This window comes from Pongo pygmaeus, chromosome 17 (assembly GCF_028885625.2).
Source record: "Pongo pygmaeus isolate AG05252 chromosome 17, NHGRI_mPonPyg2-v2.0_pri, whole genome shotgun sequence".
NCBI classification, from domain to species: domain Eukaryota; kingdom Metazoa; phylum Chordata; class Mammalia; order Primates; family Hominidae; genus Pongo; species Pongo pygmaeus.
The window spans coordinates 94,280,001-94,295,825 of record NC_072390.2 but is presented as its reverse complement, the minus strand read 5'-3'; the positions used below and the strand labels follow the sequence as shown (position 1 = coordinate 94,295,825).

The 15,825-nt window shown below is 48.9% G+C and overlaps 1 protein-coding gene across 3 annotated transcripts in view; it reads right to left on the bottom strand.

Moving 5' to 3' along the window:
- Nucleotides 1-7,243: 7,243 nt before the first annotated feature.
- SALL3 (spalt like transcription factor 3) overlaps nt 7,244-15,825 on the bottom strand; it is a 21,317-nt gene continuing 12,735 nt past the window's right edge. Inside the window, exons 2-4 of one of the 3 annotated variants that reach the window (XM_063653857.1) lie at nt 13,907-15,825; nt 13,350-13,690; nt 7,244-8,832 (exon numbers count right to left, since the gene is read on the bottom strand). The exon at nt 13,907-15,825 is cut by the window's right edge and continues 886 nt beyond it. In XM_063653857.1, coding sequence (XP_063509927.1) covers nt 8,800-8,832; nt 13,350-13,690; nt 13,907-15,825 — 2,293 coding nt within the window. In that variant the 3' untranslated portion in view covers nt 7,244-8,799. Of the gene's footprint in view, nt 8,833-10,156; nt 11,917-13,349 lie in introns of those variants that run through there. The other 2 variants (XM_063653856.1, XM_054460400.2) reach the window with 2 other exon arrangements.

Here is a 15,825-nt window from a genome sequence, read left to right as displayed (position 1 = left end):
CCGTCTAGGATTAGCATGATGCCCACTAACCCACTTAGTTCACGGGGCTGGCAGGAAGCAGCCTCGGGCAGCATGGAGATGGCTGAACAGGTCCTGTTGGCCGGGCATGTGTGAGGCTGGTGGCACAGAGGCTCAGGGCAGGAGGCCAGAGGGCCCTGGGATGAGCCACTGCATGGCCGGCGACTCTTCTCCTCCATTGAATAGAATCGGGCGTTCAATTCAACGACTTGTGTGTCATCTATGGGAACATATATAGGTTCTCACCTTAGTGGAGCCAGCCGCAAAGCCTTGCACACAACAAGTGTCCAGTAAATATTTGTTGATGAACTGATATGAGTGTTATAAATGCAGAAATACTCTTCAAACTTTACAGAAGTTCGGCTTCTGGGAAGCCAATCTGCCAGAAATTTTAATCTCTTCTACCTCTCCTCTTTTTCTTTTGATAGTGAGCCTTCCTGACTCACTTCTCAGCTTGGAGTCGCCCCGGGATACAAGGTGGGTCCAAGAAACCTAAGCAGAAGTCAGCTGAATGGGGTTTTTCCAGAAAAGCTTTCACTCTTCTAATCAAGGGATAGGATTGGCTTCCAGGCCTGGTGCGCTTGTTCTTCTTTCCTCTTTCTGAGGGAGCGTGAATGCAATGGCTGGGTCTGCAACAGCCATCCTGTGGTCACGTGGGGAGCAGTGTGAGAACAACCCACACACTAATGCCTGTGGGGGTGTCCATGAGGTGCTGAGTCATCCCCAGCAACCCCCTAGCTCTGGACTTCGAGTTATGTGAGAAAAACAAACTCTGACTGAAGCTATGATATGGGGTTTTCATTCTTTGTAGTCAAATGCAAATTTTACTGATAGAACAAGGGCCTTGGAAAAAAGGACATAAGGACACTGGGTGCCTTGGGCAGCACTGGAGACAAACTTCTACTTCATCACAGCACAGGGCCAGCTCCCTCTTTAAGCACTGTTCAAAGCTTCCTTAAAGTGGTCCCAAGACCAGAAGCAGCTGTACCAGCGCCTGGGATCCTGCCAGACTTACAGAGTCCGCAGCCCCACCCAGACCTGGAGAACTGGAATCTGCATCTAACAGCATGGCCAGGGCCCTGTGCCGATGTCACAGCACTAAGTCCAGTGCAGACCGGTGGTTTTAAATCCTGGCCTCACACTGATCAACACGTGGGCTCTGCCCTTGGACATTCTGATCCGATGGGCCTGCAGAGAGGCGGGCCAAGTTTCCTGCGGGAACCATTCCCTCTAAGCTGTGAGGTGTACCATTAACTGTTAGGTTAATTCTGGACCCAACTCCGCAGTCCCATTCGGTCATCACAGCTGACTAGCCTAGGGCTTAGGAGGCTGACCCTTCAGACTCGACCCCCACGTGGAGCTGTTGGGGTGACCGCGCCACGGGAGAGTTTTGCCGTGATTCTGTGTCGCCCAAAAGGAAGGGCTCAGCAGTGGCTTGGGTGCCCAGACCTGCCTGCGGCGACAGCCTCCTGAGCCTGTGGAACTGGAACAGAGGAACAGAAGAGAGACGTTATTTAAAATACAACCGTGAGTCGCAACCTGGTGCCCTGTGGGACCGAAAGGAAAAGAGGTTGAGCCTCACGTGCTAAAATGACATCCCAGGGAGGCTGGCGGCTCCGGGTCAGCACAGAAGGGCGGGCCCGGGTCAGTGTGCGGCCGAGGCAGGGACAGGGCGGCCGGCTCCCGGGGAGATCGCGCCCCGCGTGGGGCGTCACAGCCACTACTCCGGCCTCACATGGACGCCCACATTTTATTCCAAGATCCGAGTGCGACCGGGCAATGGGCCCACCCGGGACCCGCAGCCCCGCAGCCCGGTGAGAAGCCAGGGCCGCACGCTGCCCCGCGGGGCTCATCGGGTGGTGACTGGGGCCGAAATTCTGGCGGCCTGGAGACAGCGTTGCCTTTACAGTTGGCGAGGAGCCATCGTGCCGGCCAGGGGACATGCCTGGGGGTGGCAGAGGCCTTCCCTGCGCAGCGCTCGCCCTGGGCCCCGAGGATGGGCCCCGCTCCCAGGGCCGGGCTCCTCCCTCCCAGGGCAGCGCCTCAGTGCCCCGCGGTTCATTCCATGTCGCGGCTCAGGGCCTGGATCGAACGGGCTCTGCAGCCAGCGAGTGAGGGCTTAGCCCGGACACGCCTACAGGAACCATCCAGGCACCGACAGCCGAGGTCACAGGCTTCCCTGCGGCACGATGGCTGCGCACCTGCGATGGGGGGAGCTGCCCTCCGCCCTGTCCGGGTGCTCGACGCCTCTGCAGCCCACGCGCCCTCCATCCCCACAAGAGCCTTGGGGTCGGGGTCACTGAGGGCTGCATGAGGGCTGCAGGGGCATCTGCTTTCGGGGCTGGCCCAGGGCTCGGAGCTCTGCCCCAGAGTCCCGGTCCCCAGAAAGCCTGGGGAGGGGACTCAGGAATGTCTGCTGACTTCCCTCTGCTCCGCCGGCCTCCGTGGCTATGTGCAGAGACACATGCACGAGGGCTCGTAAAGAAGCAAGGCCGCTGTGAGACTCAGGGACTTCTCTAAGAAGTGACTGTCGAAAGCGGACCGATACCTGCTAGCTCGCCACTGGATCGGAACCCGGCCTCGAAGTCAGGCCCGGCGCAGGCCACAGCACAGCCAGAGAAACGGCTGCCCACCCGGCAGGCTCCTTCCCTCACCTATGGCTTCAGGAATCTCTTGGAGGGAATCCTGGCGTTTGTGTCGCCAGAGCACTTATTCTGCCACATCTTAAATTTTGGAAATTATTTTAAGCATTTAGAAAGGCTGGAATGCTTTGTGTTTGGTTTCGTGTTTCTAAATGAAGTTAACTCTAGCTTAAAAATCAAAGGGCTCACACCTGTGATCCTAGCACTTTGGGAGGCTGAGTCAGGAGGATCACTTGAGGTCAGGAGTTTGAGACTAGCCTGAGCAACATAGTGAGACCCCCATCTCTAAAATAAAAATAAATCAAAGGGCCTGAGAGGTACCATCAATAGCTCTTAGAAAAAGCCATGGGCCAGGTGCGGTGGCTCACGCATATAATCCCAGCACTTTGGGAGGCCAAGGCAGGCGGATCACCTGAGGTCGGGAGTTTGAGAGCAGCCTGACCAACATGGAGAAACCCTGCCTCTACTTAAAAAAAAAAAAAAAAAAAAAAAAAAAATTACCAGGGTGTGGTGGCTCATGCCTGTAATCCCAGCTACTTGGGAGGCTGAGGCAGGAGAATCGCTTGAACTTGGGGGGCGGAGGTTGCGGTGAGCTGAGATTGTGCCATTGCACTCCAGCCTGGGCAACAAGAGCGAAACTCCATCTAAAAAAAAAGAAAAAAGAAAAAAGAAAAAAGAAAAAGCCATGGAGGAAGTTGTCCCACTGGGTAAGGAATCCTGTGGCTGGTGCCTCATCCTGAAAGACCAAGTAACGGCTTATATTCGCATCAGTGAATTGAGTATTCCAGAAGTGTCTCTGCAACACGTAGCCTTCTGCGGATGGAATTCCAACACCTCAAGAGAAAAGCTCCATCTCTCTAATTACAAAAGCATGGGAAATACAAGTAATATCAAACACACAATTATTTAAATGCTTGTGAAATAGAGAATTTTTTTTTCTTTTTTCTTTTCTTTTTTTTTTTTTTTTTCTGAGATGGAGTCTCACCCTGTGACTCAGGCTGGAGTGCAGTGGTGTGATCGCAGCTCACTGCAACCTCTGCTCCCGAGTTCAAGCAATTTTCCTGCCTCAGCCTCCCGAGTAGCTGGGATTACAGGCCTGGCTAATTTTTGTACTGAATATTTTATAATATAATAATAATTAAGCCAGCCTTGCAAACATATGTCAAATGTTTCATCTGTGTCTATGAAGTTTAGAAAAGCTAGGATTTTCTGATGTCACGGAGTATGCATTAATAAAATAATTAAGCTCAGCATTATTTTCTACTTAAAAAGTTTAACTTGTTATTCTGGACAAGTGGACATTTGCTGAGCTGAGCTAAGTGCACCTCCTCTTTGACAGTTGATTGTTACTTCAAATAGTCACTCTTTCTTGTCCACACAGCTTATAATAAAGTAGAAATTTCTACTAAATATTATAATGAATGTTAAAATAATTAAAAGTAGTTCTGAACAATTTTGCAAGATAAAGATTGGGAGTTAAGAAGCTTTTTTGAAGTGAACTTTTATCAAAAGGCAGGCAATGCCCCCTTTCTGCAAGACCTTCTGATGCCCGTGTTCTCCTTGTGGTGCCTTCGAAGATGAGCTATCTGGGTGTGGTGATGCTTTTTGCCCCTGTGGTTACAAATATTATTTCCATGCATTTATTACTTTTACGTGGCCTATAATTATTCATTTAACACTCCCAGAGCCATCGAGTTAGATTCCATCAGCCACACACTGTGGGCAAGTTGAGCTTCGACTTGGCCAACCCTTCACTATCTGTGGTTGCGATCAGATCGATCCTGGAGCAATAGGCATCGATCCCCAAGGCAGGCAGCAAACACGTGTGGTCTCTCTCACACACACACTTTTCAGCTGGTGTACCGATGCCTACGTACGGAGGGCACCACGTGCACTCGTGAATTTGCTGTGCACCCACCAGGACATGGTCTGAGCCGACTGACAATGGTTGGTTTGTGCCAAGTTGAAACCCGAGCCCAGCGAGGACGTGGAGACACGAACTCCTCTGTCAGGTCCCCTTTTCAGGGCTTTTGAGAAAATCTTCAATTTGCCTTCAGCTAAATACTAAGTCTAGCCATGATTTTCAGTTTTTCAGAGACCACTGAGTGTTTCTAAAACTAAGACTCTAATTCAGGCCAGTGGAAGGAAAAGGTTATTGGGTTCAGAGCTTGGTCTCAGGGACCATCCTTGAAAATAACCACATTATTGTTGTAATTTAAAACTTGGTCTACAGCTACTCTTCAGCAGACGGTGATGGAGGTGGTAGTGTCAAGGTTAAAACATAAATTGAAAGAACAGAGTAACCAAGCCATGAGATAACTTCTCAGTGAGAGATGGCAACGCACACGTGAATAAATACACAGGGTCTTTAGGCAAGGAATTAGCTCCAAATGAATGAGGTGGGGTATTCATTAACTTCAATGACAGGTTAGATTTTATTTTCAGATCCTATAACATGTTCCTGAGATGAGAATATGTTTAGAGTTTTGCTTGGGAAAAACTACTTACAAATATTTATTAATAAAAGTTCATTTGCCCAAATTACCTACAGTCCCTAATTAAAATCTGAGGTTTATGCACTCTATTTCTCAATAATAAAGATCTCGTAGTTTCTTGGGTGAAATTATAGGCTGATTATTCAACTTACTACTCAGCATGTGTCTATAATGTCCAATAATAACTGCATTGTTTATCTTTAAAAGAATATGCTTTAACAGTACCCACCTCTTGAATTACCAGTAGGATTTTTAAGAATCCCAAATATAAAGTGTCTGGGTTGCAAAATTTTTCTTGATGGTTCCAAACCTAACATTTTAAGTAAGCTGAAGCTGTGCAGTTCCGCAGACCTGTCAGCTGTATTTCATGGTGGAGTGTGATGCTCTGTTACTAAAAATCGCAAAGAAAAACAAACAAGGGTGAGAGGCTTATGTGCAAAATCTTCCTTAAATGATCTCAACGTGTGGGGAAGTCTTTCTACACTTTTTAATTGTGTATTCATAAGACTGTCACCATTTGACATGGAAAATGTTTTTCTAGGCCTGCTTGTTCTGCTGCAGCAGCGGCGTGATGGCGGGCAGGCACGTTTCTTCTGGGTAAATTAAGGTCACAACGGGAGCTGTTCTTAAACTGTCCTTGATACGGCAAAGAGAAAAAAAATCAAATAACAGAAACATTTTGTATTATACATATAATTAAAAGATCTTGTCTGTTATAAAAATCATTTTGTCATTTAGATATTTTATCCCTATTTGTAAAAAGGTATTGGCATTAAAATTCAGATGTTCTTTAATTAAGCTAGAAAGAACGAAATGGAATTAGTCATACCAAAAATAACCATGAGGAATGAAGGAAATAATTTACCCTTTTCTGTAAAAATTCTAGTTTATAGATCATTCTGTAATTTAAAATATGTGCATCATACCAACTTAGAAAGTATGGGGGAAGGGTTACCCATTTCCCATGTTCACAAATAATCACATTTGGAACGACTGTAATCAAACATTTATTTCCACGTTTGAATCATATACAGTGAACGATTCATACCAATAAGAACAAGTTCTCACATCTTTCACTGCAGGGCGTGGCCTATGCATCATTTGTTTTGTTTCTCATTTACTGATGTAAAGAACCTTGGACAAAACAGAATACAAACATAATCTGACACCGTGACATCTCTTCTTCCTCTTGTCTTGCCAGCTTTCTGATTTTCCCACAGGGTTATCCAAGCTCCGCGAAAGGCCAGTATTCACTAGGAATGGTCTGTCCAAATGACAATCTATGATACTTCCAATGAAAACAGGCCAAAGATGCAGACCGTGGTAGAAATCAGGATAGTAACACCAATGTTCATAGTTTAGGCTCTCTGATATTCTACTAAGGAACAACAAGAAAAAAAAAACCACATTGTTTTCAATTGCATACTCTTTTGAATATATAGTGCTGTAATAAGGGGCTGTGTGTGTACTTGTGTGCAGGACTCATGGAAAAATCAAATATGTTTCTAACGTCTCTTATGTAACAGAATATGCAGTAAGCATCAGTTCACAGCTTGATTTTATTTTACCAAGTATAGTTGCATTTTTAACATCAATAAGTTCAATGGCTTTTTCTTTTAAAAAAAGATACACATTTTTCATGATCCAAAAATTATTCCATGTAGTTTCTTTAGCAAATTTATTTGTAATTAATTTTTCATATCTATGGGAGAATATTTTTCAGTAATAACTCATATTTTCTCTCTATAAATACCATCAATTTTTTTCATGATTATTTTTGGGTAAACAGAAAGATGTACATTAGTGGCAGTTCTTTAAAAAAAAAAAAACATGGAATTTTAGAACTGAAAAGGATTTGAATATCATCAAATTCTACCCTCCTCCTACAGATAGGAAAGCAGATTTTACATGGCACAGGAGGAGTGAGAACCCTCTCCACGCCGGGCCCTCTCCCCGGTCCCAGCATGGATTGTACCAGCCAGGACGAAGCAGGGAAGACAAGGTCACGCCCCAAGCCTCGCTTGGTACAGAAATGCTGAAAGGAGAAAGACAAAAAAAAAAAAAAAAAAAAAAAAAAAAAAATGCCTCTATTGTTATTTCATTTTAAAGTTTTCACTTCATAAAGAATACTGAGAATTAATGCCCAATATTTCCCTCTTAAATGAAAAAGGGGAATGCCATTTCCTTCCTCATGTTATATAGAATATTTTGTAGACCAAGTTTTAACACAGCTAAAAAGCAGCAAACAAGTCTGCCGGTACAAACGCTTCACGCCCTCTCTTTTTCAATGAAGCACTGTGTCGTAAGAAACTTTTCAAACGAATAAACAAGTACTGGCTCCCTGTCTCAGTAATTAGCAAATGAGCACAAGGTTGTAACACAAAGGCCTGAACACGGGGCCCTCAGGTTGGCGGTGAGCTGGCGGGTGACAGGCTGGGCGAGAATGACACATGTGCAGCACGGTCTCCAGCTTCACGCGTGCACCAGAAGGATGAGAGGTCTGGACGTCTGCGGCGTTAGACAAACAGCCACAGTGAATACAGGGATTTGAAGCTGGTTGGGCTGGAAACATACATGCAGCCTAGTAATAAAGAAATGGCCCTGATGTTCACCGTGGCTTTGTAAAACACAAGATGGGGACTGGGCAATGCCTGCCAAACGCAGAAGAAAAGCAGGTAGGGGCTCCCATGCCTCCAAGCTTCCATGGGGCCAAAATTAAACAGCGAGAGCTGGAAGACAATTGCTTTTTAGCCCTTTAGCAGTACTTATTAATTAGCTTAAATGTTAATGCTTCCTGTAATGAACTTAGAAATGTATTTAAATAATTTTTAGGGATTGTTGGCATTTATGATTCTTTGATACACAGTCCACATCACCACAGTTGGCATCAGAAAGCAGCAAACACCCAGGCTTGCCAAGCCAAACACCTCTGATCTTACCTCTGGAAGTATTTTTGAAATACAAGAAGTAAATCCCTTTTCTCCTGCATTTTAGTTTATATTAATTACTTTAGATGGCTGTACATTTTTTGCTAATTCCTTACTTTAAAAAAATTGAATTTACTATCTCATTTAGTCAGTTCACATTTTATAATTTCTATTCTAGCACTGAAATCTACATGGTTTGATTTCTAAGGCTTACAATATCTGCTGGAAGGTTGGCCTGGATTGGTTAGTTTAGTGGTTAGTACCTTTATCATTCCTTAAAATCCACCTGGCACGTCCCAGGTAAAAATTACTGTAGCTTCTAGGTTATCAGTAGTTATTCATTTTAAAAATTAAAAAAAAAAAAAGAAAAAGAAGAAATTGATTACATATCTTGAAATCCAGGAGCTATGAAATCATTCTTATCAAATGTTATCAGTGAGGTAAAGCTTATTTTAAATTAAGGACGTTCTCCATCTGGAATTAAGCTTTGGAGCTGCCATCCATGAACTCACAAAGCTGCTGCCGCTGCCACACTGTGAGCACCGTCCCACCCACTCCTGTCCTGTCATGTGATTTGATGCACATCTATTTGTTCAAGCGACCTGAAAAGCCGGTATTTTCGCTTCATGCTGACAATGGGAAGGCAATTCCGAGTGGTCATTTTTGGGCACTGCGGAGTCTCTGATATGTAGGAATTTTCTACCACATCTTCTTCCATCATAGATGTAAAAAGAATCCACAACTAGGAGGCTGAATTTTATTTTGGAAAAAAGCAAAAAATAAAAATTTCAAGACCAATCAAGATGCATTGAGACACTGCTTAAATCTAAGCTGCCACCCTGTGTTGACGTTCCTGGTGGAAATACCACGGATACACACCCACCACAAATGACCTCCTCAAATTCCACTTTCTCCATGAGAAAAATCAAGGAACGCAACTCAGAAATAACATTACATCCTGCATTTTATTCAATTCCATATGACAAAAATAGTAACCTAGACTAAGACATCCATTTCAATCAGTAGATGTGTCAAGCCACAAGATTTAATAATAAAAAATATTGGGTCTAGGTAACAATCCCCAGCTGCTCAGAGAGGTCCCAGCCCCGCATGGCATTACAGTATAAAAATAGTGTCTCTCTTCACCATGCAGAGGGATGGCCTAGCCCTGCACACAGGAGGGTCAGTCTCACTGTACCTTCATGAGCCATCTTATTTACAACACTTTACATTTCTCTTTAGTTATATACACATCCTTTTGGGAGAAGAGAGAACACTATATGGTACCAAATACTAACCAAAAAACAAACAAACAAAAAAACCACACACACACACCAAAAAGGACACAGATAAATAATGAAAACATTCAACTGCTGAAACACAGTGACCTTAAGCCACCTCAGTTTTCTCTGCCTAATGCTTGAGACACCCCGAGCCCTCATCCCGTGAGAAGAGGTGGCATGGTGGGGCGAAGTTACATCTCATCACCGTGGAAAACAGAGCTGTAGAGTTCAGTGTTCATTTCCAATAGAAATAAACAGCTAATGAGTCTTTGATACTCTTTTTGTTTAGTGACACGCTGGCACAAACAGCCTATCCTCTTACAATGATTGTTGTTGCTGCTGTGGTTGTTAGGAGAAGATTGTTCTATTTTTCTGTCTCGACCGAGAAGACTTCACTGTCTGATTCTTTCTTCAGGGGCATGCAACTCCTTGCAGTTACCCAGCTACCAGAGCATCTCTTGAACAATTTTGTTGTTGGAAGTTCATAGTGTCAGACGCCAGCACACTTGCAACGCACGAAAATGAGGTAGTTCACGACGCCGTGTTTGCGCTGCCTCGGCCGCCCCAGCCTCCGGGCCCTCCCGGCTGAATGCAGCAAAGCCATCAGCGCCAGGCTGTGTTCTGAAAAATCAGAGGACACTGTGCTTTGCTTTCATCTGAGAAGATAATAAATAAATCAGGAACTCGGAAAATTTCAAAGTCATGACTGATTGTACTGCCTGATACTTGCCATTTCTCTTGGGTTTACTGTCCACGTGACTAGTGCCACCAGGCAGCCACAATCTTGTCTGTGGGTGAGAGAGAGAGAGACAGACCCGCTTACATGAAAATCAGACCTGCAGAAGGTTCTCCTAGTCCCTTCCTGGCTTGTACTGACGTCATAGTCCTAGGATGAATTCACCAAGGTGTCGTTAGGGGGTGGTCACAGTTTTAAAGTGGGCTTTGTAGAAAAGTTAAATAGATCATTTTAATTTAAGAAATGGCAGGCCCTGTTTTACTGAGGAGCTGACAAGTCTTGGTGGCTTTTCTTTTTAAGTGGCATAGATTTCTAATATTGTTTGACCATAAGACAAAACAAGGAACTGTAACAGTTTTCCCATTTTCCTTAAACTGAAGTACTATTTATAAAATACTTTACATTTTTTAAAATTTTCAAATTATAGACAAACCTCCCTAATACAAAATACTAAAAGTGCAATAGTATAAATTAAGAGTTTGCAACCACATTATACAAACACTACCTTTTTATTGTACAGCTTTGATAATGTGAAATATTTTCTCACAACTGTTTATAATGTTGTGAGTCATTTATGGTGATGTTTGTCTGTAACTCGTTCCCCAGTTATTGGGCTACAGACCACACTAGAAAACAACTGTCCACATAGCAGCTACAAACATTTAAATTAAAAAAAAAAAAAAAAAAAAAAAAGGCTTATTACTGACAGGTACTTGCAGACAAAAAGCATGCTATCTTTCCCAACAGAACTTCACAATTTTGCCTGCATTGAAATAATCCACTTATTTATAGTAAAACAAATCTTGCTTAAAAAAAAAATCACATAGCCAGATGTATTCTGCAGTACAAAAGCTTCGTTTAAGGTCGGGGCTATTATACTGTGTGTTACCCGCATAATCTTAACATTATAAATACTACAGACGAAGATAGTGTCATGATACACAGCATTGGGAGTACTAAACCACGTCTTTAACATGAAGAGTTCTAAAAAACATCATTCAAGTGTCTAACTAATTCAGACGAAACCATCAAATGAGTTTCCCTGGAATACCGCAGAGGACCCCTTTCTCCCTCGTAGAGATTATTAGGTTTCAGGAGAAAGGAAGTGGACATGGTCTGAACTCTTTCTGTTCCTAAGGCGGTTTTCCAAGCACTTTTTTTTGAAGGAAACTTATTTAAAAGATTGCAAAGTTCTCAAGAACAGTCAGGCTTACTGTTGAAGGGAGCGCCATGCAGCACTTACAAGACCACCTCTCAGCAGCCGCACAAAGTGTTTTCTGCTATGGGTGAAAGTGTAATGAGAACTGAGGCAAGAAAGGTCGGAGGCCTGATGCTCCAACTTCAACACGTGGGCCTAGGCAGGCCAGATGAGCAAGTCACTGGCTAGTTGATACCAATCTCCTTGTTATCCTCGATAAACCGTGTGAATGGGCGGCTGGCTGCTGTTTCTGAGCTTGCTTTGTCCAAGCTGACGATGGGTGGGCTACTGCCAGTGCGCGCTTTGTCCATCCCACTGGCCATGGTGCCCAGAGGGGGGAGGGCGCTGCCCCCGAGACTCACGGGGAGCTGGGGGATGCCTCCGTTCTGGATGACGGAGATCTCGTTGTTCTTCATGGCGAGCCCGTTAGTGATGGCTGCAGCATACTGGTTCCAAAAACTGGGGTCGACGTTCATTGCCCGAGCTGCCAGGTCCTTCTGGAACATTTCAGAGAACTTCAGGGCATCACCCCCTAGGAGAGCCATGGGGTTCTCCACAGACAGGCGGCGGCCGCGTCTCGCGGGGGCGTTATTCCACATGTGTGTCCCCATGTGCACCTGTGCGAGACACGGAGACAGCCCACGAGTAAGCGCCCAGACACAGAGGCAGAGCTGCTCCACTTCCACCGCAGCAGACAGAGGTCCACCCTGCTCCCAAGCGTGACTTAGGGACAACAAAACACAGGGGGACTTTTCTGGGCACTTTATATTTCTACATGCAAATATCTTGTTTTATTGAATACAATGAGCAAAACCAACAAATATAAATTAGTGAATGCGGTCTTTCAGTTGACAAACTTTAGAGTAATTTTCCCCTAAGGTGTAAAACCCACATGGCCACCCGGAGAATGTTCTGGAGCTTGAAGGGTCCGGGTCTTGCTCCTTCACTTGCCCAAGCCCTGGCTCCCTTCTGACCTCTACTGTCCCCCACTTTGCATCTTCTGCTGCTGGGACTCTCTGACTGTGCCCCTCTCCTCTTGCTTTCTCTCAAACAAGGAAACATTAATTCTAGAACATCCCAGGGCCACCTGCGGCCAGTAGGCCCTGGGGGCAGTTCTTCTCCAGCCCATGCACACCAGGTAGAAACCACAGGCATCTATCTTTGGGCTGTCTGAAGAGGCTGCCGGAACCCAGACAGGCTGGCTTTGCAAACGTGCACTTCACAGACAACAGAAAGCAGCCATCAGTCAACACAGTACAAGGCACAGGCCTGAGCCACCCAGTACTCCTCACACACCCTCTCTACCGCTGCTGCTGCGATCTCATACAGGAACACAGCACAGCGCTGGCTCCTCTGCCCCAGCCAGGAGCTTCTCACCCAGTGCTCCTCCCGTGGGCCCTCTTGGCAGCCACATGGACAGAACGACAGGGCCTGTTGAATGGCCTCGCCTTGGTACTGCTTGTATTACATGTCAGGTTTAAAACCAAGTTTATTTTCTATCAGATTCAAGAGGGCTTCGGGCCCTGGACTGCCCACCAAGTTGCAAAGTGAGCGTTCTCACCCCTAACGAATGCCTAACCTGGCTGAAGCCATCAGAGGCCCAGCTGCACGTGATCCCTGGGAGAGGCCCAGGCTCCTGTTCCTCCCACAGCCGATTAACAGGATGTAGTCTAAGTGTGTGTGCACAGGGACACACACACATGCCAGACACCACACGACATGCACATTTGCACACGCACGTTATACATGTATGGATACATTACATACACCCACACATGGGGCACCTACACATGCACACTCACACACGACCCATACACATATGCACACACATAGGTACATGCTACTCACCCACACGCACACCTGACACACACATATCACACCCTACAACACACACACACACACCACGCACACACACCCACACGCGTGGCATCTTATCCCCCTGGCCAGGATAGGAGCAGGACCTCGGCCGCTGTGTCTGCGGCAGGTGATGGAGAAAGCCACCGTGGCTCGGCCGCACCACAGCCGGGGCTGGAGCCTGCCATGCTCTTACCTTGAGGTTGCCCTTAGTGGTGAAGGCCCGGCCGCAGATGGTGCAGCCGAACGGCTTCTCGCCGGTGTGCGTGCGCTCATGGATCTGCAGGGCGCTGGCTGAGGAGAAGGTCTTCCCGCACGACTGGCAGTTGTGCTGCTTGGGCGTCCGGCGCGGCGGGGGGGCCAGCATGGGCGCCAGGCCTGGGCCCATCACTGTCTGAGGCCCGGCGGGGACCTGGATGCCCGCGGGCAGCGGGGGACCCTCGCCCAGCGCCATGGCCTTGCCGTGACCGTTCACTTCCATTTTGATCATGGTGGGTGCGGCGCTGGAGACCAGGCTAGGAGTGCTTTGGCTGGGACCTAGAGCAAAGTTGGGGTCAAATAACTGAGAAGGCAGCTCTTTCAATCTGTGTGTCAGTAAGTGCTGTTTTAAATTACCCATAGTGGAGCACCCTCGCCTGCAGAGCGCGCAGACGAACGGCCGCTCCTTAGTATGGCTGCGGTAGTGGATTTCCAACGCGCTCTTGCAAGCAAAAGGCTTGCCACAGACACCACACACAGTGCTGGGACACTTACCCCGCTCCCTGCTCAGGAACAGCAGGCTGAAGGGCACCTCCTCCTTGATGCCCGCGCGGCCAGGGGCGCCTCCGCTGCCCGGGGCGGGGGCCGGGCTGTCGGGCCTCTCGGTCTTGAGCGGGATTTCCTGGGGCTCCTCCGGGGCGCCCAGGCCCGGGGACTTGGAGCGGAAGCTCTCGCCATTGCTGGGGACCGGCGACAGGGCCTGCGAGGACGAGGACTCGGACAGGGCGGGGCTGCCCGCGCTGCGGCTCTCCAGGTCGCCCACGGCCGACGAGGAGTCGTTGCTCAGGCGGTCACTCTCCCCGGACCCGTTCTCCACGGACTTGAGGCCGGTCAGCTGCTGGCAGCTCATGACCGAGTCGATCATCTTCATCTGGTTCTCCAGGGCGGCAATGCTGGAGATGACCGAGGGCGGGGAGGGCGGGCAGGACCCCGCGTAGGACAGGAGCGGCTTGACCGGGTCGCTGGCCGCGTCCTTCAGCTCGGCGTCCTCCTCCATGGAGTTCTCGTCCATGTCGTCATCGTAGCTGCTCAGGGTCTCCGCGTTCTTGTCGTCGTAGGCCAGCTCGGAGTCCATGGCATCCTGGAAGCCCTCGGGCAGCGGCGTGTTGGGGATCTGGCCGCCCATGTGCATGCGGATGTGCTGCTGCAGGACCACGGCGTTGGTGAACTTCTTCTGGCAGATGGGGCAGGAGTGCTGCACGCGCAGGGGCGGCTTTGCACGGTGCACGCCGAAGTGCGTCTTCAGGTTGCCCTTGGTGGTGAAGGCGCGGCCGCAGATCTTGCACTTGAACGGCCGCTCCCCCGTGTGCGTCCGGTAGTGCATCTTCAGCGCGCTCTGGCAGCTCAGCACCCGGTGGCAGATGACGCACTGGTTCGGGTCTGTCATCTTCTTGTCGATGTTCTCTACCAGCTGCTGCAGCTTTGAGGTTTCCGACGTTTGCATCGAGTCTAGCAGCCCCCCGAACGGAAACTGGGCCTTGAACTGCTCGGAGACGGCGGGCAGTCCGGGGCTGCCAAGGCTCGTGGGTGCGCCGTCCACCGATGTGGGTGTAGCGCTGGCCTGCGCGCCTACGGGAGCGTCCCCGGCCCTGGCGTTGGTGCAGGGCAGGCTGACGGGCTCGGCTTTAGTCAGGGGCGGCCCGCCAAGGAGCGGCTGTGGGGACTCGGCGGTGGCCGACACGCCAGACTCCGTGTGGTTGAGGCCTGGGGACAAGGAGGCGCACTCGCTGGAGGCGGGCGAGGGCCTCTGCGGGGAGCGGCTGGCGGGGGTGGCGCTGGGGGAGTCGGCGTAGCCGTGCGCGCCAGGGACAGTGGGCGGCAGTTGCAGTCCCACGGACGTGGGCACGGTGGGCAGCACGGGCTTGCTGTCCAGCCAGGTGGTCACGGGCTTCTCGGGGGGCAGCGACATGCCGTAGGGGATGCCCGAGCAGGTGGGCACGTTGTCCAGGTACTCAGGGACCGGGTAAGGGTTCATCTGGATGTGGGGGTACTTCTCCTTGTGCCTCTGGAAGTGCACCTTCAGGTTGCCTTTGGTGGAAAAGCGATTCCCGCAGATGTTGCACTTAAAGGGCCGCTCGCCTGTGTGCGAGCGCAGGTGGATCTGGAGCGCGCTGTCGCTGCCGAAGACCTTGGCGCAGAAGCGGCATTTGTGCTTGAAGAACGGGTCCTCGGCGCTGGCCTTGGGCTCGAACACCGACACATTGGGCGGCTTGCCCTTGCGGTGCTTCATGAGCGCGGACAGCGGGTCCAGGGCGTTGGCCGTGGCCGCGATGCTGACCAGCGGGTTGGGGAAGATGACGCCGCTGGCGGAAGTCTGAGGTAGAAGCGGGCTTGGCAGGCCGGGCGCCGAGCCCAGCAGGGACCCCGGGGCCAGGGCAGGCGGCGTGGATGCGCTCTGCGGCTGCGACGAGGCC